This window comes from Syngnathoides biaculeatus, chromosome 20, assembly GCF_019802595.1.
Source record: "Syngnathoides biaculeatus isolate LvHL_M chromosome 20, ASM1980259v1, whole genome shotgun sequence".
Classification (NCBI taxonomy): Eukaryota; Metazoa; Chordata; class Actinopteri; order Syngnathiformes; family Syngnathidae; genus Syngnathoides; species Syngnathoides biaculeatus.
Window position 1 is genome coordinate 3,435,528 of NC_084659.1, and position 25,523 is coordinate 3,461,050.

The 25,523-nt window shown below is 40.6% G+C and overlaps 1 protein-coding gene across 2 annotated transcripts; it reads left to right on the forward strand.

Annotated features, from left to right (window-relative positions):
- Positions 1–3,117: 3,117 nt before the first annotated feature.
- On the forward strand, positions 3,118–24,864 carry LOC133493638 (zinc finger protein 501-like). 2 transcript variants are annotated; one of them, XM_061807258.1, is made up of 5 exons: positions 3,118–3,267; positions 3,499–3,645; positions 5,439–5,594; positions 14,248–14,427; positions 23,357–24,864. In XM_061807258.1, exons 3-5 carry the CDS (start codon positions 5,468–5,470, stop codon positions 24,370–24,372), a joined length of 1,323 nt encoding a protein of 440 aa, XP_061663242.1. In that variant the 5' UTR covers positions 3,118–3,267; positions 3,499–3,645; positions 5,439–5,467; the 3' UTR covers positions 24,373–24,864. The 2 variants fall into 2 exon arrangements, with proteins under 2 accessions (XP_061663242.1, XP_061663243.1); XM_061807259.1 differs by lacking the exons at positions 3,118–3,267; positions 3,499–3,645 and adding an exon at positions 3,669–3,959.
- Positions 24,865–25,523: the final 659 nt, after the last annotated feature.

A 25,523-nucleotide genomic window follows, 5' to 3' on the forward strand; every position in this document is an offset into this window, starting at 1 on the left:
GTCACGGACTTTGTAATAGTGACGACAGGTATCCTGAAAGGCAAGTTGGTGGAGTTCAATTCGTACCCTTTCCAAAACCGAAGACCCAGTACGAAAAATTCCTTCGATGGATCAAACTTTGTGGAAGACGGCATGATCAACTGAATCCATCTAAAATCAACCGGAACAGAAGACCGAGTACGAAAAATGTCTTCGATGGATCAAACTTTGTGGAAGATTGTATGATCAACTGAATCCATCTAAAATCAACCGGAACAGATATGTTTGCATGAAGGTAAGCCCTATATTTGATTTTCAATACATATCTCGTATAAATGAATTAGCGGTTCTTCGCTTGCATAACATAGCTATGTGTGAATGATTGACACACTTGATCTGTGTTGAGCGATATTTTGCGATGATCTGACTGCACAAACGTGTCTCTTTGTTGGCGGTTAGCGAGCTAAGCTAAACCGGACAATGTTTGCACGAAGGTAAGCCCTATATTTGATTTTCAATACATGTCTCATATAAATGAATTAGCAGTTCTTCGCTTGCATACCATTGAAATACCCCTCGCTGAAATAGTTGAAGTCCTGCTGTCTGCTTTTCAATGATATTTCACTATTCGCTAAGAATGCGAGTGAGAAATCAGCTGGTAAATCGGACAATTTTGCTCTAGTCTTTTCTTCCTACGCCGCCATTTTTGCTAATTGTTTGTCTGAGGTTAGCACACGTGGGGTGACTTATTTCAGGAGGCGTGGTTAAGTGCCCTGTACGGAGGGGTCAATTGGACACTTGAAATTCCAATAAAACAAAAGAAAAAAAAAAAACAGACATCTGATAACTTTCCGTTGTGGAATCGAACCCCGGTCTTCTGCTTTACAGGCAGAGCTACTGTCCACTATGTACCAACGTCATAAAATGACGCGATTTTTGTTTACGTCTAACAAAGCATTGTTGCAAGTTATTTCCATTGAGATTAAATAAAAATGTCTTATGGCACAACAGCCAGAGTTTTGTTTGATACCATTAAACATTTAGATAATAATAAACGAAGGTACATGGAAAGAGACACTTGCCATAGAGGATCCATATTTACTGCTGAAGTCAATGTTTTCGACGCATGTCTTGGACAACTGGATCTACACATGTATCTGGTGAGTCAGTTGTCGAGATTTACACTGAAAAGTTTGAAAGCGCAGAAAAGTCTGGACACATACAAATACTTCATTGCTTGATCTGTTCTCAATCAGGAATAAATTTGACATAGTGATGGACCCACTCAGATTTTTCCAATACAAATACCAATATTTAAATAAATGACCTCTGGTTTTACACAAACTTGCAATTGATTAGTTGTGATTGGGAAAAGATTTTAGGACAGAGAGTCGTCTCCTCTGTATACGGAAACATATCGCTGACACATGCTTCCTTCCGAAAACCTCTCTGTGACAGACGTTTTTTTTTGTTGGAATAGGCATTGTTCTCAAATGAGTCAACTTGGCATGATAAATATTTCTTGATAATTTGAAATTGAGAAGAATAATTCCTACCTTAAAGGAAATAATCGCTACACAGGCGTGTGTGTATTTTAGTTGGGGACCATCCATCATGTTTAATTGCCAAAATCTGGTCTTTTCAGCTGGTATGCTATAGAATGATCTCTTTGAATATCTGTCTCGTCTGTTGTGACAACCAATAGCACAACCGGTTTCGGGAATTGTGAAAAATCTGCTGTGATGCAACGACTTCCTACTGCAGAGGAGCTTTTTTTGACCGACAACCACTGATCTAAAAAAACTAAACAAAAAGACTGGATGGCTAATTGGCCACCAAAACTGAAGTCACCGAAAGCAGATATCCGCCATCTTGACACTCTCAAAATAACCTTGTCGACCTGTGCAGCGACAGCGAATCATCAGTTTCGTGGCTGTGAGAAAACATTCCACAAGTAAGTCAGAAAGATTTACTTTTACACTGTTAGAGCTTGTTTGTAAAAAGATTTTTATTTTCTGATGGGCTTAATTCACTTGAACAAAGTTTTGTTTACGGTTGTTGTCATCCACTGTTCACTCTCTGCTTCACCTTTATAGGCCGACGGTTTTTCGCGAAAAAGCGATGTAAATATTTTCTCATACTTCATCAGTGGATAAGCAAGAAAACGTTTTCTGTGAAATTTTTATGAATTTCATAACACAGAACTCTGCAAATTGAATTAGATTTTCAAATGTGAGGAAAAGTGCATTTACGTCAAAAGTAACAATGTCAAAGGAAATTCAATTACACTGAAAACACACTTTCTGTCTGAAATAGGACGTTGCAGAGACAACAAATGAACAATGTGTTTAGCATGTATTTTCCCATTGCGAGCCCATCCATCCATTTATTTTCTTTGCCGCTTATCCCCACGAGGGTCACGAGGAGTGCTGGAGCCTATCCCAGCTGCCAATCGCAGGGCACATCGAGACAAACAGCCGCACTCACAATCACACCTAGGGGCAATTAAAATGTCCAATTAATGTTGAATGTTTTTGTGAGTGGGAGGAAAGACATGGGGAGAACATGAAAACACCACAAGGGCGGGTACAGGATCGAACCCGGGACCTCAGAACTGTGAGGCCAACACTTTTACCAGCTGACCCACTGTGCCCATTGTGAGTCCTTACTTCCAAAAATATATCTAACTTATTGAGTTAAAATTCATTGTTTTTATGACAAAAAAAATGCTTAGTTTTTTGCTGTGTTATGGTGATAGTGCTGCACAGCATATTTTGGGAAGAGTTAACATGTCACGGAAATTGGGCCCTAGGTAATATGCAATGTTTCTTTGTTGTCATGGTGTTATGTGTCTTTCCTTTGCACTTAGCCTTTTATGGCTTACCAAGTCGAATTAAAAATCATTCATGTTACCAGAACTGAAAAAATGTCAAGCTCACACGACCAGTTTTAATTCTACATGCCAAACTTTGAGGAAAAACCCCGCCATAATGCAACCTGTGAACCATGTACTTAACACGTTTTGGGAGTACCAAGATAGCCAATCGACACACCGCTAGACGTGTATGCCTATCCAGTCTTTTTTTTTTTTTTTTTTAGGTCAGTGCGGACAACAATATGGTGCCGTGAACGGTGACGTCACGTGCAATCAGCGCGAAAGACCGCAAAGACTAAACGGAGGAGGAAGTAGAAGTTGACATTGAAGTACAATCTTAGACGTCATAACAATGTCCATACCAGGTTGAGGTTTGAACAGGAAAAGCAACTTTTTTCGGAGGTCATCTACACGTTAGTAGACACTTCGGTGACCCAATTCGATGCTCAATATTCCATAGCGTCAATCTTTTTCCAAGAACTATGCTAAATCATTTGACGTTACATCTGAGAGTCTATCGTTTCTGATGTACTGTACTAGTGTAGTACAAATTGCTGCGTTGTGAGGAACTGAAAAGTTTGGCCATTCAGGGATTCCGTAGTCCTAAGTCTCCTGTTTTTGACTCTTCGTGTTTTGGCTTGCAGCTCATGACACAACACGCGGCTCCGGAGACAACAGAGGAGTGTTCCAGTGGTGAACACGGAACGAGCCGTCTGCAGCCTCCTCACAAGGACCTGACGGCCCTCGCGGTGTCCTGTCGCTTTAAATAGCTCTGCTCTAAAGGCTCATAGGTAATGACACTCCGATCCCCTCTCACTCTGCGGTGGAGGCTCGTTCGTGCATTCGTAAATCTTGCCGAATTTGGACCGAATGTTATGAATCCTCGACGCGGGACGCCCTTTATCGCGACTTTAGTAGACTGAAACATTCGTGCAAGTTGGAGTCGTCTCTTAGCTTAGCTTAACTTGCTAATAAAGAGACGCGTTTGTGATCAATTCTTTGCTGAGGGAAAGTGTTTTTCTTCCAGCCACTTACGTGGTTAGTGGGCACCGCAATATCTACTATTAACCCAAATATAGTGGGGTAAAAACACGCACAACTATAGGTAACGCGCGCGCGCGCACACACACACACACACCACACACACACACACACTAGCTAGCAGCTTTGTTTGCCGAAGGTACTGAAATGATGTTTTGTCACAATTGTTTCGTGAATGATAATTATTTTTATTCTAATCTGAATTGTGAATCGTTTTAAAAGCAATGTCGGTAATGTTTCAACTTTTTATTTTACTCGCAAACAAGCGCTTCCTCTTTATTATTTTTTAAACAAAGCAGAGTTACACGGTCTACTGTTTTCTCGTTGACTTTGGCACTTTGCCATTTTAACTCACGTACTTTTGAACCCACCGTGTCCAAAATATTTATCTTTATATACGTCATTTATTTCCAGTCACTCACATATGAAAAATGTACGGGTGTGGTCAGTCACGCACGAAGATATAAAGTTACGGGTGCGATCCACCAGTCATGGCCGCAGATAAAGTTGCGGGTGGGAATTTAGGGATGGAATCTCAAGACTTTAAAATACCTTACTGGATTAATATCACATAACTGTAAATTTAAAATAAAAAAATAATACATAACTAAAATAGAAAACAAAAATTTCAAACTCAGAAATGATCATTTCCAATTTCAAATGATATTCGTAGAACATGATATAAAACGGTGCTTAAAAATTGTATTGGATTGGGCTTGTTTTGTTACCTTAAATAAAAATTCTTGATCTGACAAATGTTATCAGAAGAAAAGTTACATGCACTGGCCTGTCAACGAATAAACACGAACGGTTTATACCCGCAATGTTTTGAAAATGCTGAAAGTTTATTTCAACATAATCGGCGTTAGTGGCAACAAGTTAGCGATACATTGTAACAAATATTCCTGTCGGCAATCATGATGTATTGTTATAATCTAACGTAATGTACTACGGTATCTATTGTTAATCTATTAATGAAAGCTAGCAATAAATGATTTATACGTTCCTAAAGCATGTAGAGGGGAAAAGTTTTCAACTTCAAGATAACACGTACCACGGGGGAAAATGACGGTTCGTATTTAGCTATATGGACAGACTCGTCTAATGTTAGAACTTCTATCATGTCAAAGTAAATTACAATCTCATACTTATTATAGTTATATACTGAAACATTACCTGTGTTATATCCCAGAAATGTTTTCAGTGTAACTAAATTTCCTTTGACATGGCTCATGAGGTTGATGACTGACTACTGATGGTAGAGTTTCGATGTAAATGCGCTTGCAGTACGTGAAGAAGCTCTGAACATGCGCTTTTGGCATTACTTTCTGGGACTGATTGTTTTGGAGCAGGCTTGTTTAGTTAACGTATATGAAATAAACGTAAATGAATGTCAAGACTTCACAAAATAAGCGACGTCTTTCAATATCTATTTTTTTTCTACTCGTAACTAATTTTATGCGTATAATTTTTCATGCTCGACTGTGTAGATTTGCTTCACATGACCGATTTGCACTTGCTTTTCTGATCCTTCCATCATAAGGTGGAAAGTGTTGTGACCATTGTGTGAAAATGTGTGCAAAGAGGACAGCAGCAAACGAGGAGGAAGTTTGGGGACCAAAAGAGGAAAAGAAACCACAAAGTCAATGGCTGGACACTGTGTTCAATCTGGAACCTTGTCTTGTGCTACGCACAGCAGGTTAGTTCACTTTTGCACACATTCTTAAGTAATGATCTTTCAGTCACTCACATTTGAAAAATGTACAGGTGTGGTCAATCATGCCCGCAGATATAAAGTTCACAGGTGTGATTAAGGATGGAATTGACCCCTCCGGAGAAATTGCGTCATCCGCGTCGCTGACCAATCAGAGGCCAGAGATCAGCATAAGCCACGCCCCTTTTGCCATCCACCGTTCCCTCAGACAACGTTGCATGCTCCATTATAGTTTTTGTTAGCGTTTTATCACGTATTTGGGTTCTTTAACAATAGATATGGTTAAGAGGTGTAGTCACGGACTTTGTAATAGTGACGACAGGTATCTTGAAAGGCTAGTGGGTGGAGTTCAATTCGTACCCTTTCCAAAACCGAAGACCCAGTACGAAAAATGCCTTCGAAGGATCAAACTTTGTGGAAGACGGCATGATCAACTGAATTCATCTAAAATCAACTGTAACAGAAGACCGAGTACGAAAAATGTCTTCAATGGATCAAACTTTGTGGAAGATCGTATGATCAACTGAATCCATCTAAAATCAACCGGAACAGATATGTTTGCATGAAGGTAAGCCCTATATTTGATTTTCAATACATGTCTCATATAAATGAGTTAGCAGTTCTTCGCTTGCATAACATAGCTACGTGTGAATGATTGACACACTTGATCTGTGTTGAGCGATATTTTGCGATGATCTGACTCACAAATGTGTCTCTTTGTTGCCGGCTACCGAGCTACGCTAAACCGGACTATGTTTGCACGAAGGTATGCCCTATATTTGATTTTCAATACATGTCTCATATAAATGAATTAGCAGTTCTTCCCTTGCATAACATAGCTACGTGTGAATGATTGACACACTTTATCTGTGTTGAGCGATATTTTGCGATGATCTGACTGCACAAACGCGTCTCTGTTGGCGGCTACCGAGCTAAGCTAAACCGGACTAGCGAGTCCTAAAAGCCTTCGACGTGCACCGAGACACCAAGACTGAAGGAAGGATGTTAGAGGACACTAAAGTAGTGATTGTCGTACTCGGTCGGGATTTACGTAGGTTCGGCACAAATTCAAGATTAATTATTGAGGGGAACGCGTAACGTTACACAAAAAAAAAAACCGAGAGAAACAACTCGTAAATCAAGCCTCGCCTTCTTTTCCTTCATACGGCGGTTCACAAACGGCTATACAGATACACATACAGATTCTGCACACAAGTGTGATATGTAACACGAAAATAGGAAACTGTCAATGACGAATTCGTCTTTGGGTTATAATATATTATATTATGAGGTTCTCGGTCTTCCTCTGACTCCGGAAAGATCTCGCGCTATTATCAATGGTTTCTCCGTCGATATGCATGTAAATACATTGAAATACCCCTCGCTGAAATAGTTGAAGCCCTGCTCTCTGCTTTTCAATGATATTTCACTATTCGCTAAGAATGCGAGTGAAAAATCAGATGGTAAATCGGACAATTTCGCTCTCGTCTTTTCTTTCTGCGCTGCCATTTTTGCTAATTGTTTGTCTGAGGTTAGCACACATGGGGTGACTTAACTTCAGGAGGCGTGGTTAAGTGCCCTGTACGGAGGGGTCAATTTCAAGACCTCAGAATAACTTAGTTGTTTTTCCTGAGTATGTAGTTGTTGCCTAATACCATAATCATAATTTGACAGAGACAGACATTTTTAAGCAGTCAATTGACATTCAATTTCAAAACTAAATATTCATTTAATTAAATAATTTTATTTCATCATGCTGTATTGTTATACTCTAGCGTAATTTACGGCGGTATCTATTGTCAATCCATTGATGAAAGCTAGCAGTAAATGAGCTATATCTTCCTAAAGCATGTAGAGGGCAAAGTTTTTCAACTTCAAGATGACGCGCTACAACGGGAGAAAATGACCGTTCTAATTTAGATATATGGACAGACTAGTTTGTTAGAATTTTGATCAAGTCAAAGTAAATCACAATCTCATACATGTTATAGTTAGTTATTTAAACATTACCTGTGTTCTATCCCAGAAATGTTTTCAGTGTAACTGAGTTTCCTTTGACATGGCTCATGATCTTGTTACTTTTGACGTAAAGGCACTTGCAGTACGTGAAGAAGCTCCAAAGATGTGCTTTTGGCATAGCTCCCGAACATGCTCAGTACGGTTAACTTGCATTTCCTGTTTCTGGGTGAATACTGATTGTTTAGGATTGAGCTTGTTTTGTTACCTTTTGTGAAATAATTAGTTTTTATGAATGGGCCCCATTTGAGGATTCATTCAACACAATGTTATTAACATCCTGTAATCAAAATCAGAATGGATCTTCGGGAGCGGCGGAGCTATGTTGTGGCCGCTACCACCCTAAACAGGTGGCTGGGTACCCCATGACCGCCACTTCCTGAATTAAACAGTTAAAGGTCAGATGACAGAGATGTTATGAGCTCAGTTAAAATTCATATTTGCATTTTTTTATGTAATGCGCTGAGCTTCCAGCAAGTTCTCAAATCCAGTTTAGCTAAAATGATATTTGTATTACACGTTTTCAGCACTCCCTGAATACATCTGAGCTCAAGACACTAGTGTGCTGTTACTGTGTCCGCTCCAAGGGATGCAAGAAGTGACAAACGGCAAATACAGCGTGCTACATTCTTGAGAAGGGATTCGAAGTATACTTGAACTTGGCATTGTCAAACCATACATGTTTGAATTAATCAGGAGGTCGGAACCTGAAAATGATGACGACGGACAGCCAAGTAGCAGCTGTACAATAGATAGAGTGGCCACTCACTCAATGTGACGGCATGGCAAAAACGTCTTTTCATACAGTCATGGCGTGAAATAATGCCACCCCAGGGGTTCCAGTATTTTTGAGCTCGATACATATTATATATGTATATATTTCTCTGTGACCTGCCAAAAGCTTTTAAATAGTCTTCAGTATTACCCTCGCCCTCACTCAAGTTGCGATACTGTATTTTCCGGACAACAACCCTCAACTTTTTTTCCAGAAAGACTCTTGGGCATATTTAAAGTGCATGGAATGTCTAATTTCTAACACAATTTATCTTATCTAGAAGAAAATATATGTTCAACTGTTCCATAAAATGCATATCCTGTTCGATGTTTTTACCAAAAAATACAAGTGTTTCTGACTTAAAGTCCGCGACCTTTGACCTAGTTTCTCTTACCTGCAAAACGACTCATTTCGTGGGCAGGCCTCTGATGTCACAAAATCTAGGATGGGCTGTTTTGGAACAACGATAAGGTAGGAGTCTTTTGTATTCACGCCGAAGGAAAAACCCATTCGTTTTGAGAATTCCTCAGTGATTGTAAACTAAAACCAATCTGTAAAAATGATTTTAAAATTATTTTTCTTTTATTATTATTATTATTATTAAAACTGTGCCAAACAAATATGAGCGTTCATCTGAGAGGACATGCTGTGGCGACCCCTAACGAGACAGGCCGAAATAAAGCAGCGTAATTATATTCTTACTTATTTGTGATAATATACCAACTTAGACACCGTTATCGGCTTCTGTGTTTTGGTGCAATAATAAGCATTTTACATGCAAAGTAGTTGCTGCGGGTGTCGCATACCAAATCACTAAATGCATGGCGTTTGCATAATTTCAGAACAAGACCGAAAACTTCATCTATACATCCAGAATATCGAAGCCTTTACTATTTATCAATTTATGACTAACTAAGCAAAAAAAAGAACTTCACAAATGCTTATCAGTCTATATTTCCAACACGAGGCATATGCTCCACGATTGGTCTGACTGCTGTGTTGGCTTCATCGCCTGCTACTTCGTCTGAATTGGAACGTGTGTGCTGTCTAACTGGCTCAAATTGATTACCTGTAACGCCTTCATAAAGCTCGTATTCTTCACTGTCTTTGTGGGACCCTTCCGAATAATGTTCATCGCTCAAATTGTCGGAAAATTCATCGGCGTTCTTAGAGTGTATTCCTACAGGATCCAATTTGTTGTCACAACATCCTCTGTCACGCCCTATGCCCTGATCATGTGTTTCCGCTTCGGTTCCGTCTTTTTCCGGCAAATCCAGCAATGTGTGATCATTTGTTGCAAATAATCGAAAAATAAACGTTTCCTTCATGACGAATTTAAGATTCATATTCAGCATAAAAACGGTATAATATTAGCGAAAAGGTGCATTCCTGTCCTTCCATTCCCTTTCGAGCTCGTGCACCTATGTGATAAAAATCACATGACTTTTGTTTACCTCGCCATATTGCTGGTCAAGCTAAGCATTGCTCAATGCTAAGTCGGTTGGAGACGACACGGAAATATGTCTTGTAGCACAACACCCAGAGTCTTGTCCGATACCGCAGACATTTAGAAGGTTTAAATAAACAACGGTACATGGAAAAATTTTGATAAACTCGGCATAGAGGACCTGTATTTAATGCCGAAGTCGATGTTTTTGCCAATAAGAAATTGGACTGTTAATCTGCTTCCGCTTGTCAACTTGATATACACATGGATCTGGTGAGTAAGTCATTGAGATTTACACGGAAAAGTTTGAAAGCGTATCAAAGTCTGGACGCATACGAATACTTTGTTGCAGGATCTGTTATCATCAGGAATAAATCCCACATAGTGACGGTTTTGACGGCTCATGAACTCGGATGTGTGTTTGGCGACATGTTAACCTTTGCTGGAATCCATCGATCTTTTCAGCTAGTATTCAATACAAATACCAATATTTAAATAAATGACCCCTGGTTTTACACAAACTCGCATTCATTAAATATGATTGGGGAAATAAAAAAAATAAGACTGAGTTGTCTTCATGAATTGCGGCCACACTTAACCTCCATTAACCTCTCCAACAGACGTTTTTGTTTTTTTTAAAAACACGCATTGTTTTCAAATGAGCCAACTTGGCGTTCTAAATATGTTTTGGTAATTTGAGATTGAGAAGATTAAGTTCTACCTGAAATGAAGCGATTGCTACATAGGTGTGTGTGTATTTTGGTTGGGTACCGTCCATCGTGTTTAATTGCCGAAACTCATCGATATTTTCTGGTCTTTTCAGCTGGTATTCCACGGAATGATCTCTTTGAATATCTGTCTCGTCTCTTGTGACAGCCAACAGCACAACAGGTCTCGGGTATTGTAAATATTCTCCTCCAGTTCAACGTCGCCCACAATGTCAAGCAGCGCTGCTCGACCAGCAATATGGCGCCGTGAAAATGGTGACGTCACATGCACGAGCTCTTTCAGGATGCAACTTTTTTTATGTCGCAAGGAGCTATCAGTTCAAACATACAACAAAACGTGTTTGAATGCAATGATAAAAACATGGCTGTTCCGCATAATGAACTCGCGTTTTGGCATGCGCAGATGCCTCCAATGTGTGGAGGAAGAGGACTACCTTTAGTGAGCGTAGAAGAAGACCTCAAGGGTGCACAGAAGGATTTACTTCAAGCATGTGTGGAAGAAGAATAATCTACCACAATTGTTCATAGAAGAAGACAAAGCTCCTTTGAGGGTGTGTAGCAAAACACCGCATGAGACGGTCAAATGCAAAACCTATATTCATCCATTTTCTTAGCCGCTTATTCTCACAAGGGTTGCGGGAGTGGTGGAGCCTATCCCAGCTGTCAATTGGGCAAGAGGCAGGGTACTCCCTGAACTGGTTACCAGCCAATCGCAGAGCACATCGAGACAAACAGCCGCACTCACAATCACACCTAGGGTCAGTTTAGAGTGTCCAAATTAATGTTGCATGTTTTTTGGGGCTGTGGGAGGAAACCAGATTGCCCGGAAAAAACCCACGCTGGCACGGAGAGAACATGCAAACTCCACACAGGCAGGTCCAGGATCAAACCCGGGACCTCAGAACCGTGAGGCCAACAATTTACAGCTGCTTCACCGTGTTGCACTTTAAATCTTATTTATTATGACTTTACTCTTTACTTGGGCAATTATTCTGTGTAAATGGTCTATGAAATAATATTATTAGTTTTACATCCACGCTCCAAATAAAATTCCATAGTTTAAACTGAATTTTGGAAACTCAAATAAGAGACTTGTTTATGTAAAAAAGTTTGAACATTTAATAACAATAAATGCTGAAAATCACAATCTTACAAAACAAACACCTTGTTAGGTTATTTTAAACACAATCAACACAATGTACACAAACCAAACTAAGGGCCCCTCAGAAAAAAGTGACATTATTTGTGCAAAAAAATGACTTAATACCCGAATGTCCCATTGCTGGCCACAAGCGCGTATGCATGGCAGCAGGCGAAAATGGCCTCTTTGCCTGAAGGCACAACCCTTTTGCCGAGCTTGTCACTCTGGTGGCCCAAATGCCAGGAGTGGAGGTCACTGACTGTCTTGTCCACTCACAACAGGACTCACCAGTCCGAACACTGTCCTCTCCGTCAAAGTCCCTAACCATCATCTGTGTCCAAACACATTCCTATGAATTTGTGTTTGCTTGTCACTGACTTCATGACAAAGTTCCATGCATCCTATTAGTCCCTGCCTTAGCGGCTAACTCCACCAACTTATGCCAAAACAACACACTTTGACAATTGACAAAGTCCTTGTCAAACACTTTCGTCATCTGTGATAAATGACCATTTATAACGTCTTAAATTTTCTCATGCCTCGACCTCAAGTCCTTCTCAGTCTCTATCTTCAATGTCTGCTCCTTCTTGAATTTTCTTTCTTCTTTTAGACAGCTCACTTTGTGGTCTAAACCATCGGATGTTCTTGGCTCACTTACACGGTTTAGAATAAGAAATTCAAAAAGTATTGCTTTTTTCGGAATTATTGGGAAGGCACAATCTCAGTTGCAGGTGCAATTTCAGTATTTAACCCATACACAAGGCACGCTGTGTTATTGAGCACAGGAATGGCGGTGTTCACGAGGCAGTAATGAACAATGGCCTTATTTTTGTAAGCAGGAGAAGCTTCTGACATTTTTGTTTGTTGGTGTGCTGTGAAATTTTTCAATTGTAAAGTATATGGCTTGGCTCCAAAAAAGGTTGGAATTCACTGTTTTGGTTAGATCACGTGTTCAACAGAATGGCAACATGTTTATGTACACGCAACCACCAGTGCTAGGCTTGCTTGTTGCCAGCTTGCAAGCCGTATCACATTAAAAGTACGCTGCTACAAAAGAGTTACTCATCAAGTTCAAGGCTTCACCAACAATGACATCAGAGCAAATGTTTACTGGATTCCAGGATCAAGTCAAACAATTGCATTTCATGTCTGCCGGTCTGTAGGAAGTTAGGGAAACCTGTTGAGGAACAAAAAATGCATTATCTCCCTAAAAAAAAGAACAGAGCCCTCTCCACCATTCACTGTTTCGGTCCATTCTTGATGAAAGACTGACGCATGGAACACAAAGATTAGGGACTGCTTTTTGCATTTTTCTTAGATGGTACATTTTGAGATGCTCAATGATCTGTCAACTGATGATTTCATAAATGGACTGTGTTGGTCTATTACATTGAGAGGTTCAGTCAGACAAATAAATAGTGACAAAGGTCCCAATTTTGTGAGTGCCAAAAATAAATTTATTGCAGGAAGTTGATGAAGTTGATGCTCAGGGACCCACAACCTTTCTTGGAGTGCAGTAAAACAATTTCATCTTCAACTCATCTCATGCAACTCATGCAAGTACAGTTTGAGAATGTCAGATTAGAACCATACGAAATGTCCTCAACACGAGACTGTCACTCTCACCAGGCCAGCACAGTGACACCTCCCAATACGGACTTTATTGTGCGATGCTGCAACCGTTGGAAACAGTTGCCCTTTTGCTACAGACAGTCTTAACGATCCAAACAGTTTGGAGCCTGTCACTCTAAATCACCTCATAACCACGAAGAATACATTGCGCACTTCCTCCTCCCTGGCAAATTTGTCAGAGGTATCAAATGTACGAAAAGAGAATAAGTACAATATCCGGCAGAGCAGTTTTGGGGCTGACGGTGAGAAGACTATTTTTACACAACATAACTGTCGGACGACAATGGCACACGCCCAAGAGAAACCTTCAAATGGGTGACATCATCATAGACATTGATGGAACACTGCGTGTGAGAGTAAAAGGGAGATAATCTCTCACAGTGGGAATGACAGGAATGACATAGTCCATTTGTCCAAACGACTTTATGTATAATAGAAGTTACTACTGGACCTTGAATAATTTTTTTGCACACCAGCTATGCACTGAATTTGACCTTCATCTCTACCACTGATGTTACACCAAGACAGATTGATTTTTACGATGAAAAAGGGCCGTTCAAGTGCAATTATTGACTGGTGTTGAAAATCCCTAACAATTTCATTGTATTGAGCAAAAAATACACTGAGATAATTTATAACGGAAAAATCGACCATGTCAACTCCTTCCCTATTTCAGCTTTTTTTTTACCTGATGCGAAAACCAAGCCCACTTGGACTTTCTTCCATCAAAAACCTCAGTCCTGCCTTACTACATAAATCAGTATATCCGCTGTCTGCAGAAATTGTGAGTTACTTAGTAACAACAATGTGCAGTTACTGTTGCAGTTATTGGAATAGCAACATAGCAATATTGGAAACAAATGAGATTTAACCAATTTGTTTTTCTTTTTTTCTTGCAGATGTCAGTGAAAATCTTCATCCAGTGTGGCAGCATTCAGTGTACCGTCACATCAAAGAGGAAAAGGAGGGTGAACAGGTTCAGTGCATCAAAGAGGAGGAGGAAGCGTTCCTACACTTGAAAGAGGAAGAACAGGAGGAACTCATCCAGGTTCCATCCACTGGTGTCCCTTTGAAAAAAGGTGATCTGATATGTCAGACTGCCAATACATGATGGAATTTTTCTCAATGCCGGAAAACTTTAGTTTCTAGGAGCAATTTCAAACAACAGGTGAAAATACACACTGATGAGAATCCTTTTGGATGGTCAGTTTGTGGCCAAAGATTCACTCAAGGGAAAATTGAAAATAGAGTGTTTCCCTCGTTCTTCGTGGGGGTTATGTTCCTTACACACCTGCGAATAACGAAAATCCACACATAATGGATGCAGTATTACATACAGCAATACACACTGGTTACACTGTCAGCGTGCACGTCATCACGTATTTTAGCGTGTATGAAAGCTATCAACAAATGATGGCGATGGCGATACTTATTTTCTTCACTGTAAGGGAGGGAGGAGTATCTTCTCTGAGTTTGACTGAATTACTATCAGTGCTTTATGCATTGCAGGAGATCAACTTTCACTTCGTTAGTGTATCACTAACCTGCTGAATAAAGTGTGTAATGTTTTATGCCGAAAAGTCGGGTTAGTGATACTAAATGCGCGATGTCATGCAAGAGAAATGTCTATTTGCCTATTTGTATCACATCAGACTTTTAAGACAGAGCATTGGGTTCAATTACGAGCCAAATCAAATGAATACACCCGCCAACTTATAAAGACGACAATGATATTACTCATGATCTTTGCAAGTAAAAAGTACTCACCCTGCTTTACATGTGCAATATGATTCCACTATTTCATCCTGTTGGATTTCAATATGAAGTTTGTGCGGCCATTTTGCTGTAACTCTGACATTGCGTCCTGCTCCATCCAAAATCTCAAATCCGTGTACATACATACAAACGTTTCCTGTAGTTGTTCACCAGGTTTGCACAGACTCCAGGATGGATTTTGGCATACTCCTCCACACAGATCTTGTCTAGATCAGACAGGTTTCTGAGCTGTTGCTGAGAAACACAGAGTTTCATCTCCCTCCAAAGATTTTCTATTGGGTTTAGGTCTGGAGACTTGGTAGGCCATGCCAGAACCTTAATATGCTTCTTACGGAGCCACTCCTTGGTTTTCCTGGCTGTGTGCTTCGGGTCATTGTCATGTTGAAAGACCCAGCCACGACCCATCCTCAATGCTCTCACTGAGGGAAACGGGTTGTTCCCCAAAATCTCACAATACATGGCCGCGGTCATCCTCTCCTTAATACAGTGCAGTCATCCTGTCCCATGTGTATAAAAACACCCCCAAAGCATGATGGTACTACCCAAATGCATCACAGCAGGGATGGTGTTCTTGGATGGAACTCATCATTTGTCTTCCTCCAAACACTGTTAATGGAATTCTGACCAAAAAGTTCAATTTTGGTCTCACCGGACCACAAAACCTTCTCCCATGACTCTTCTGTATCATCCAAATGGTTATTGGAAAACTTAAGACGGGCCTTGAGATGTACTGGTTTAAGCAGGGGAACCTTCCATACCATGCATTACCAACAGTCACCTTGGAAACTGTGGTTACAGCTCTTTTCAGGTTATTTTATATACCTTTTTAAGGATCATTGAGACCCCACGAGGTGATATCTTGCAAGGGACTCCACACCGATTGAGATTGACGTCATGTTTAGCTTCTTCCATTTTCTAATGATTGCTCTAACAGTGGACCTTTTTTCACCAAGCTGCTCGGCAATTTCTCTGTATCCATTTCCAGCCGTGTGGAGTTATACAATTTTGTCTCTGGTGTCTTTGGACAGATCTTTGATCTTGGCCATGTTACAAGTTTGAGTCTTACTGATTGTATGGGGTGAACAGGTGTCTTTATGCAGCTCACAACCTCACACAGGTGCATCTGATTCAGGATAATACATGGAGCGGAGGTGGACTTTTAAAGGCCGACTAACAAGTCTTTGAGGGTCAGAATTCTAGCTGATAAGACAGTTCAAATACTCATTTGCAGGTGTATCACACAAATAAATAATTAAAAGAAGCATACACTGTGATTTCTGGATTTTTCTTTTTAGATTATCTCTCACAGTGGACATGCATCTTGATGAAAATTTTAGACCCCTCCATGATTTCTAAGTGGGAGAACTTGCAATATAGCAGGATGTTTAAATACTTAAATATACTTAAATACTTATTTTCTTCACTGTATAAGTTTCAACAGAAGTTCAAATACTTATTTTCGTCACTGTATGCTTATCAAACTTGAGACAAAACCGATAACAGTAGAACGCTATAGTTAAAACAGAACATTTTTATTGCCATATAGCGTTAACATTCTTCATTCTAAGAATATTTTGCTGGAGGTGTACATAGCTGAGTTTTTTTTTTTTTTATCTTTGAGATCAGGAGCTGGTTTATTTTGTTTAGTGTATGTGGGTACCAAAATGTTTAAAATATATCAACCGTACATATTCATACTTTGCATATTTGAGACAAACATTTTTAACAGTACAAGTATCTAGTTAAAAGAACACTTTGTCCAAATTAATCGGACTGGGGGAGCACACAAAAATTAGTAGATGAGAATTCAGTGTTTCTTTCAATGCCAGAGTTATCCACGGATTTCACCATGAAACTTCTCTAAATTGGAAAAGTGTTATTGAAATTCCTCTCTCGCACAGACATTCCAATGAGCCTGACTGGAAAACTGACAGCCAATCAGCAATTGCCACGCCTCCAGTGCTTGCTGTTCTGACCCCTCATTGCTCATGGATATGTTTCACCGACCATAGAACGTCCACTATCTGGCATTTTGTAGCGGATTTTCGTGAAAAATAATTACAAAGAAACAAAACAAAAACAGCATAATCTACAATGTTCAAGCCTTTGCGTTTGAGCCAGAATACACACAGGCGGAACTTGATGTGTTGGAGAGGGGACGTGGCACTGACACCGAACAATAATCCCATTCTATGGACCGCGGAGATTCGTTTGATGCTTTTCTGAGGAGTTGGTTTAGATGTAGAGAATATACAGCAGGAGTGGCTAGACTTTTTAACCCCAAGATCTACTTTTCAAGCAGCCATCCTATCGCGATCAGGGGGGTGTGAGTGTGAGAGGAAAAAGAAAATTTGATTAATGGCGACCGGGAAGTGTTGTGTTCTCAGAGCCAATAAAGTGAGTATAACAGCGAGTCGATGCTCCATTTTATTACTACTCCCGGCATTGAGCAAACAAAACAAAAATAACAATGTACAATGTTCAAGCGTTTGAGCCAGAATACACACAGGTGGAACTTGACGTGTTGGGGAGGGGGCGTGATGCTGACGCTGAGGAGCATAACATGGAGCTCGAAGATGTTCCAGGCAGGCTCATTTCGAAAGACTGGTGTTCATGTTCTCTTTGTAACCTGATGCCAACTGTGGCAGAATGCCAGTGTTGTCATGACTTTGAAAAGGTCATTTAAAAAAAAAAAAGGGGGGGGGTAAACACAATTGAAATGCTCACTTTTTGCCCATTATGGTCATTTCTACGTAGTTTGGGCTTTCATTTTGATCATGACCTGACGTGACGAAGACCTGGTACAGATTGCAGCTGAACGGGGGCAAGAGGCTGCGCTGTTAGCACGGTGGACATTCCCCTCAAAGCGCTGACAATAATGAGAAATGAAGGGAAGCAAGACTCTTGGGATTCAAAAAATGCTTCCTCTCAAACACCTTGGATGGGATAGAGGATGACAAAATGGGATCACCGTTCATGAATGCAGGAAGCACCAGAACTAGACCAATTCGTCAATGATGAGTTTGACAGTGATGCACCAAAGGTAGTTATGATGGATATTTTTCAGATTGGAGATTAGTCAGATGCTTCTTTTGAAGTCTTGGCCAAGGATGTGTAATGTCTCTGGTAGCAGGTAGAAAGATTACAAAGGCAAAGGTAGAGCAGATGTGTAATGTCTCTGGTAACTGGTAGGAAGATTAAGAAGGCAAAGGTAGAGCAGAGAATCAGGTGGTGGAAGTTGAGAAAGGAGGAATGTTGTGTGGCCTGACAGACAGTGAGACAGACTCAAGACTGACAGGAATAGCACCCAGAAGACTGGAATACTACTGCCAAAGTTTTCAGAGAGGAAGGCAGGAGAGTACTTGGAGTGTCTTCTGGTAGGAAAGGGGAAAAGGAAACTTGGTGGTGGAACCCCAAAATTCAGGAACCCTAATCAGGACAAGCCGAAAGAAAAAGAAGAAGTGTTAAATAGTTCATTTATTAAAGACTGTAATATGTGTTATCAAAAGTATTAATAAAAATGTTATGTCATCGTTGAGCATTTATTTTAGTTTGTCGAGGTATTCTGTTCTGACAATTGCAGGGACCAGGACAAGCGTGTCCTGTGGCCTGTCCCAAGATATATATTACAGCTCCATCAGTACAGGCACAGGGATTATTATTAGTATTATTAATGATTGTTGTACAGACGATTTTTTTTAAAACCAATACAAGTACAAACAAAAGTACAAACCTATGAAAATAGAAATACAGATAATTGCTAATATTTTGAGCATAGGAATACCAGCAAATTATTGGTGTACATCGGTAGAGGGGTTTTCCTGATTGATTTTTTATTTTTATTTTTTGGGGGTGGGAGTTGGGGGTTCAACTTTGGGGGTGCACGTTATACTTCAGTACGCATTATACTTGAGAAATTACGGTATTTTTATGCCTCCAGACTTTTATACGCTTTCAAACTCTTCTGTGTAAATCTCGAAAACTTACTCACCGGACATGTGTACATCCAGTTGTCCAAGACAACAAGTGGAAGCCAATTAAAAGTCAAATGTCTAATCGACAAAAACATCGACTTCAGCATTAAATCTGGATCCTCTTATTCCAATTGTCTCTAATTTTTCCACATACCTTCATGTATTATTACCTTCCAAATGTTTAACTTTATCGAACAAAACTCTGAGTGTCGTGCTGTAAGATCTATTTTCATTTCGTCTTAACAGAATTTACTTGCAACAATGCATTGTTTGACCGGCAATATGTCGACGTAAACAAAAATCATGATTTTATGATGGAGGTGCACGATTTGTGTAACGCCATCAGCAAAACCAGGCATCATCAGAAGTCGCATTAATGGTAAGAAGTACTTTTGTCATCATTGGTTGGCAACAGCGTAACAAGGTTATGTAAAATAACTGAGATTTATTGTACTCTGAGTGTTGGTCTTACATAATGTGCAAATACACATTTAGTTTTTAAAATATTGTATGGCTCTTTTGAAATTCTATCTTGTAATATTTGGCATTTATGGCTCTCTCAGTCGAAAAGGTTACCGACCCCTGCAATACTGCATCCATTATTCGCGGCGATATCAGGAACGTAAACCCCTACGAATCACGGGTGTGGCACTGGACTAGAGGCAAATTCTTTGTGTTCTTGACATTCATGGCAAATAAACATGATTTCAATTCAAGTTGTGTACAAAAGAACACTAAATAATTATAATAATCAATAATTAAGTGTAGTTAATGATTGATGGTGTTGAAAATGATTGACAATTTCATTGTATTGAGCAAATAAATAAGACAATTTGGAAATGAATAATGGACCATGTAAACTGCTTCCCCATTTCAGTTCTGGATTTTTTTTTTTTTTGGTGGCTAAAATCGAGCCCATTTGTCCTTTATCAATACATAAGTCATTTTATCAGGGGCTATCTGCCGCAATTGTGAGTTACTTAGTAATCTTCTTCTTCTTCTTTTCCTTTTCCTTTCGGCTTGTCCCGTTAGGGGTCGCCACAGCGTGTCATCTTTTGCCATCTTAGCCTATCTCCTGCATCTTCCTCTGTAACCCCAACTGCCCTCATGTCTTCCCTCACCACATCCATAAACCTTCTCTTTGGTCTTCCTCTCGCTCTTTTGCCTGGGAGCTCCATCCTCAGCATCCTTCTACCAATATACTCACTCTCACGCCTCTGAACATGTCCAAACCATCGAAGTCTGCTCTCTCGAATCTTGTCTCCAAAACATCCAGCTTTGGCTGTCCCTCTAATGAGCTCATTTCTAATCCTATCCAACCTGGTCACTCCGAGCGAGAACCTCAACATCTTCATTTCTGCCACCTCCAGTTCAGCTTCCTGTTGTTTCTTCAGTGCCACTGTCTCTAATCCGTACATCATGGCCGGCCTCACCACTGTTTTGTAAACTTTGCCCTTCATCCTAGCAGACACTCTTCTGTCACATAACACACCAGACACCTTTCGCCAGCTGTTCCAACCTGCTTGGACCCGTTTCTTCACTTCCTGACCACACTCTCCATTGCTCTGTATTGTTGACCCCAAGTATTTGAAGTCGTCGACCCTCGCTATCTCTTCTCCCTGTAGCCTCACTCTTCCCCCTCCACTTTTCTCATTCACGCACATATATTCTGTTTTACTTCGGCTAATCTTCATTCCTCTCCTTTCCAGTGCATGTCTCCATCTTTCCAATTGTTCCTCTGCATGCTCCCTGCTTTCACTGCATATGACAATATCATCTGCGAACATCATGGTCCAAGGGGATTCCAGTCTAACCTCATCTGTCAGCCTATCCATTACCACTGCAAACAGGAAGGGGCTCAGAGCTGATCCCTGATGCAGTCCCACCTCCACCTTAAATTCCTCTGTCACACCTAAGGCACACCTCACCATTGTTCTGCTGCCATCATACATGTCCTGTACTATTTTAACATACTTCTCTGCCACACCAGACTTACGCATGCAGTACCACAGTTCCTCTCTTGGTACTCTGTCATAGGCTTTCTCTAGATCCACAAAGACGCAATGTAGCTCCTTCTGACCTTCTCTGTACTTTTCCACGAGCATCCTCAAGGCAAATAATGCATCTGTGGTACTCTTTCTAGGCATGAAACCATACTGTTGCTCGCAGATACTTACTTCTGTCCTGAGTCTAGCCTCCACTACTCTTTCCCATAACTTCATTGTGTGGCTCATCAACTTTATTCCTCTATAGTTCCCACAGCTCTGAACATCCCCTTTGTTCTTAAAAATGGGAACTAGAAAACTTTTCCGCCATTCTTCAGGCATCTTTTCGCCCGCTAGTATTCTGTTGAATAAGTTGGTCAAAAACTCCACAGCCATCTCTCCAAATTGCTTCCATACCTCTACCGGTATGTCATCAGGACCAACTGCCTTTCCAGTTTTCATCCTTTGTAGTGCCTTTCTGACTTCCCCCTTAGTAATCATTTCCACTTCCTGGTCCTTCACTCTTGCCTCTTCAACTCTTCCTTCTCTCTCATTTTCTTCATTCATCAACTTCTCAAAGTATTCTTTCCATCTATTTAGTACACTACCGGCACCAGTCAACACATTTCCATCTCTATCCTTAATCACCCTGACCTGCTGCACATCCTTCCCATCTCTATCCCTCTGTCTGGCCAACCTGTAGAGATCCTTTTCTCCTTCTTTCGTGTCCAACCTGGTGTACATGTCTTCATATGCCTCTTGTTTAGCCTTTGCCACCTCTACCTTTGCCCTACGTCGCATCTCGATGTACTCCTTTCGCCTCTCCTCAGTCCTCTCAGTATCCCACTTCTTCTTCGCTAATCTCTTTCCTTGTATGACTCCCTGTATTTTGGGGTTCCACCACCAAGTCTCCTTCTCCCCTTTCCTACCAGATGACACACCAAGTACTCTCCTGCCTGTCTCTCTGATCACCTTGGCTGTCGTCGTCCAGTCTTCCGGGAGCTTCGGTTGTCCATCGAGAGCCTGTCTCACCTCTTTCCGGAAGGCTGCACAACATTCTTCCTTTTTCAGCTTCCACCACATGGTTCTCTGCTCTACCTTTGTCTTCTTAATCTTCCTACCCACCACCAGAATCATCCTACATACTACCATCCTATGCTGTCGAGCTACACTCTCCCCTACCACTACTTTACAGTCAGTAACCTCCTTCAGATTACATCGTCTGCACAAAATATAATCTACCTGCGTGGTTCTACCTCCGCTCTTGTAGGTCACTATATGTTCCTCCCTCTTCTGGAAATAAGTGTTCACTACAGCCATCTCCATCCTTTTTGCAAAGTCCACCACCATCTGCCCTTCAAAGTTCCTTTCCTGGATGCCGTACTTACCCATCACTTCTTCATCGCCCCTGTTTCCTTTACCAATATGTCCATTACAATCTGCACCAATCACAACTCTCTCGCTGTCTGGGATGCTCAGAACTACTTCATCTAGTTCCTTCCAGAATTTCTCTTTCAACTCTTGGTCACATCCTACCTGTGGTGCATAGCCGCTAACCACATTATACATAACACCCTCAATTTCAAATTTTAGTCTCATCACTCGATCTGATACTCTTTTCACCTCCAAGACATTCTTAGCCAGCTCTTCCTTTAAAATAACCCCTACTCCATTTCTCTTCCCATCTACTCCGTGGTAGAATAATTTAAACCCTGCTCCCAAACTTCTAGCCTTACTACCTTTCCACCTGCTCTCTTGGATGCACAGAATATCAACCTTTCTCCTAATCATCATGTCAACCAACTCCTGTGCTTTTCCTGTCATAGTCCCAACATTCAAAGTCCCTACACTCAGTTGTAGGCTCTGTGCATTCCTCTTTTTCTTCTGACGCTGGATCCGGTTTCCTCCTCTTCTTTGTCTTCGACCCACAGTAGCTGAATTTCCACCGACGCCCTGCAGGTTAGCAGTGCCGGGGGCGGGCGTTGTTAACCCGGGCCACGACCGATCCGGTATGGGATTCTTTAGATGAACGCTCATATTTGTTTGGCACAGTTTTTACGCCGGATGCCCTTCCTGACGCAACCCTCTGCATTTATCCGGGCTTGGGACCGGCCTACAGATTGCACTGGTTTGTGCCCCCATAGGGCTGCATTGTGAGTTACTTAGTAATAATAACAGCCTATTTCTACTACGACAGTGTGCAGTTACATTTGCAGTTCAAGCTTGCAAACAAATTAGATCTGACCCCATTGTGTTTGTCATTTGTTTTGCAGATGTCACTGAAAATGTTCGAAAGTGGCAGCAGTCAGTGTCCCGTCACATCAAAAAGGAAGCGGAGGGTGAAGAGGTGCAACGCATCAAAGAGGAGGAGGAAGAGCTTTTACACATGAAAAAGGAAGAGCCGGAAGAAATCATCCAGGTTCCATCCACTGGTGTCCATTTGAAGAGTAAAGATGAAGGTCAAAGTGAAGAGAGACAAGGGGCAAAGCTTCCAACCTGGAATAGCTCAAGTGATAGAGACCTTTGTGAAAGATCACAAACAGATGGTCATAATGACGATTATGAACAGTCGGAAGGTGATATGACATGTCACACTGCCAACAAATGCTGGAAACGTTCCCAGTGTCAACAACACATGAATATACATACAGGAGACAATTCTTGTTCCTGTGCAGTTTGTGGTCAAAGATTTTCTCAGAAGGGAAATTTTAAAATGTACACAAGAACACACCCTGGTGAAAAACCGTTTTCCTGCTCAGTTTGTGGTCAAAAATTCTATCGGAAGGGACACTTAAAATCACACACAAGAACCCACACTGGTGAGAAGCCTTTTTCCTGTGCAGTTTGTGGTCAAAGATTCTCTCAGAAGGGAACCTTAAAAAGACACACAAGAGCACACACTGGTGAGAAACCTTTTTCCTGCTCAGTTTGTGGTCAAAGATTCTCTCAAAAGGGGCACCTAAAATCACACACAAGAACACACACTGGTGAGAAACCTTTTTCCTGTTCAGTCTGTGGTCAAAGATTCTCTCGCCAGGGAACCTTAAAATTACACACAAGAAGGCACACTGGTGAGAAACCCTTTTCCTGTTCAGTTTGTGGCCAAAGATTCTCTCTGAAACAATACTTAAAAATACACTCAAGAGCACACACTGGTGAGAAACCTTTTTCCTGCTTAGTTTGTGGTCAAAGATTCTTTTATAAATATCAGGCTCAGACACACAAGTGTGCTGGTGATAATAGCAGTGACCAAGAACGTTTTCACGCATGTGAGGATTTAATAAAATAGTTACTATGTTACTGACTTAGGAAAGTCAAGATTCTTCTCTGTACTAGCTTCCTTTGTATCTTGTTTTTTTTTTCTTTCCTGAAATGTTTTAATTTTGAAGATGAGGGGATTATACTTGAGAGCTACAAAATGTAAATTATGACTAATTAATAACACTTTTTTCCCATATCTGCTTTGTCAGTAGTTTTTAATTTTCAATTTTTGTGATGAAGGCGGCACAGTGGATCAGCTTGTAAAGCATTGGCCTCACAGTTCTGAGATCCCAGGTTCAATCCCGGACCTGCCTGTATGGAGTTACCTACTTACACCTTGCTCCTGTGCCCTCCTTGAAATATCTAATAATTGCACATGTATTTCATCTCTTAATTAAAAAGAAAGTGTAAATAATGTAAAACATTTAAACAATTTAAAAAAATGTTTATAAAAAAAAACTTCAATAGGCATTTCAAAATGGCTCTGAAAATCATGTTCAATATTAAAGTGAGAAATACCTGTTGTCTTCCAAATAACACTTTATTCTTGTACAATGTCCTGTTTTCAGTGGCTCGTTCCAGGAAAATACCACAATATTAAAACTTTGAAAAAACAAAAAACGAACGTCTCTGATCTATGGTTCTTTTTCTTTCGGCTTGTCCCGTTGGTATTGAAATAGACATAATTCTTACTACTGTACTTTGAGATGGATTCCAGCACTGTCATTTTACTGCAATTACAATGATATCTTTTTGCACAAATCTTTTCATTTAAATATTGACTTTAGTCATTTTGTTTTGTTTAATTCTGTGCATCTGAAGTGCTGTAAAAACTATTATACAAAAATGTAGTTTTGTGTGGTCCAGTCACCACTTCAGCACACAACCACTTTTCCTTTTATATGGCATCTTAACTTTGTCTGACCAAACACCCTGCTCCTGTGCCCTCTGCTACTTAAGTCTTGCCTTCTCTACTTTCTCTTCATTGTCAGCCTTGTATGATGTCTTCAGATTTTGGCAGTTTGCTGTCAATCAGTTCATGAAGGAAGTCCTTCTTGAATAAATCAACAGCTGACTTATGTTGCTGCGTCTGCAGAACACTCAGTGTGCTGAAATTCATACTTGGTGACCTACAATCCAATATGTCACCCATTAAACTGAATGCAGCTTCAACTCTTG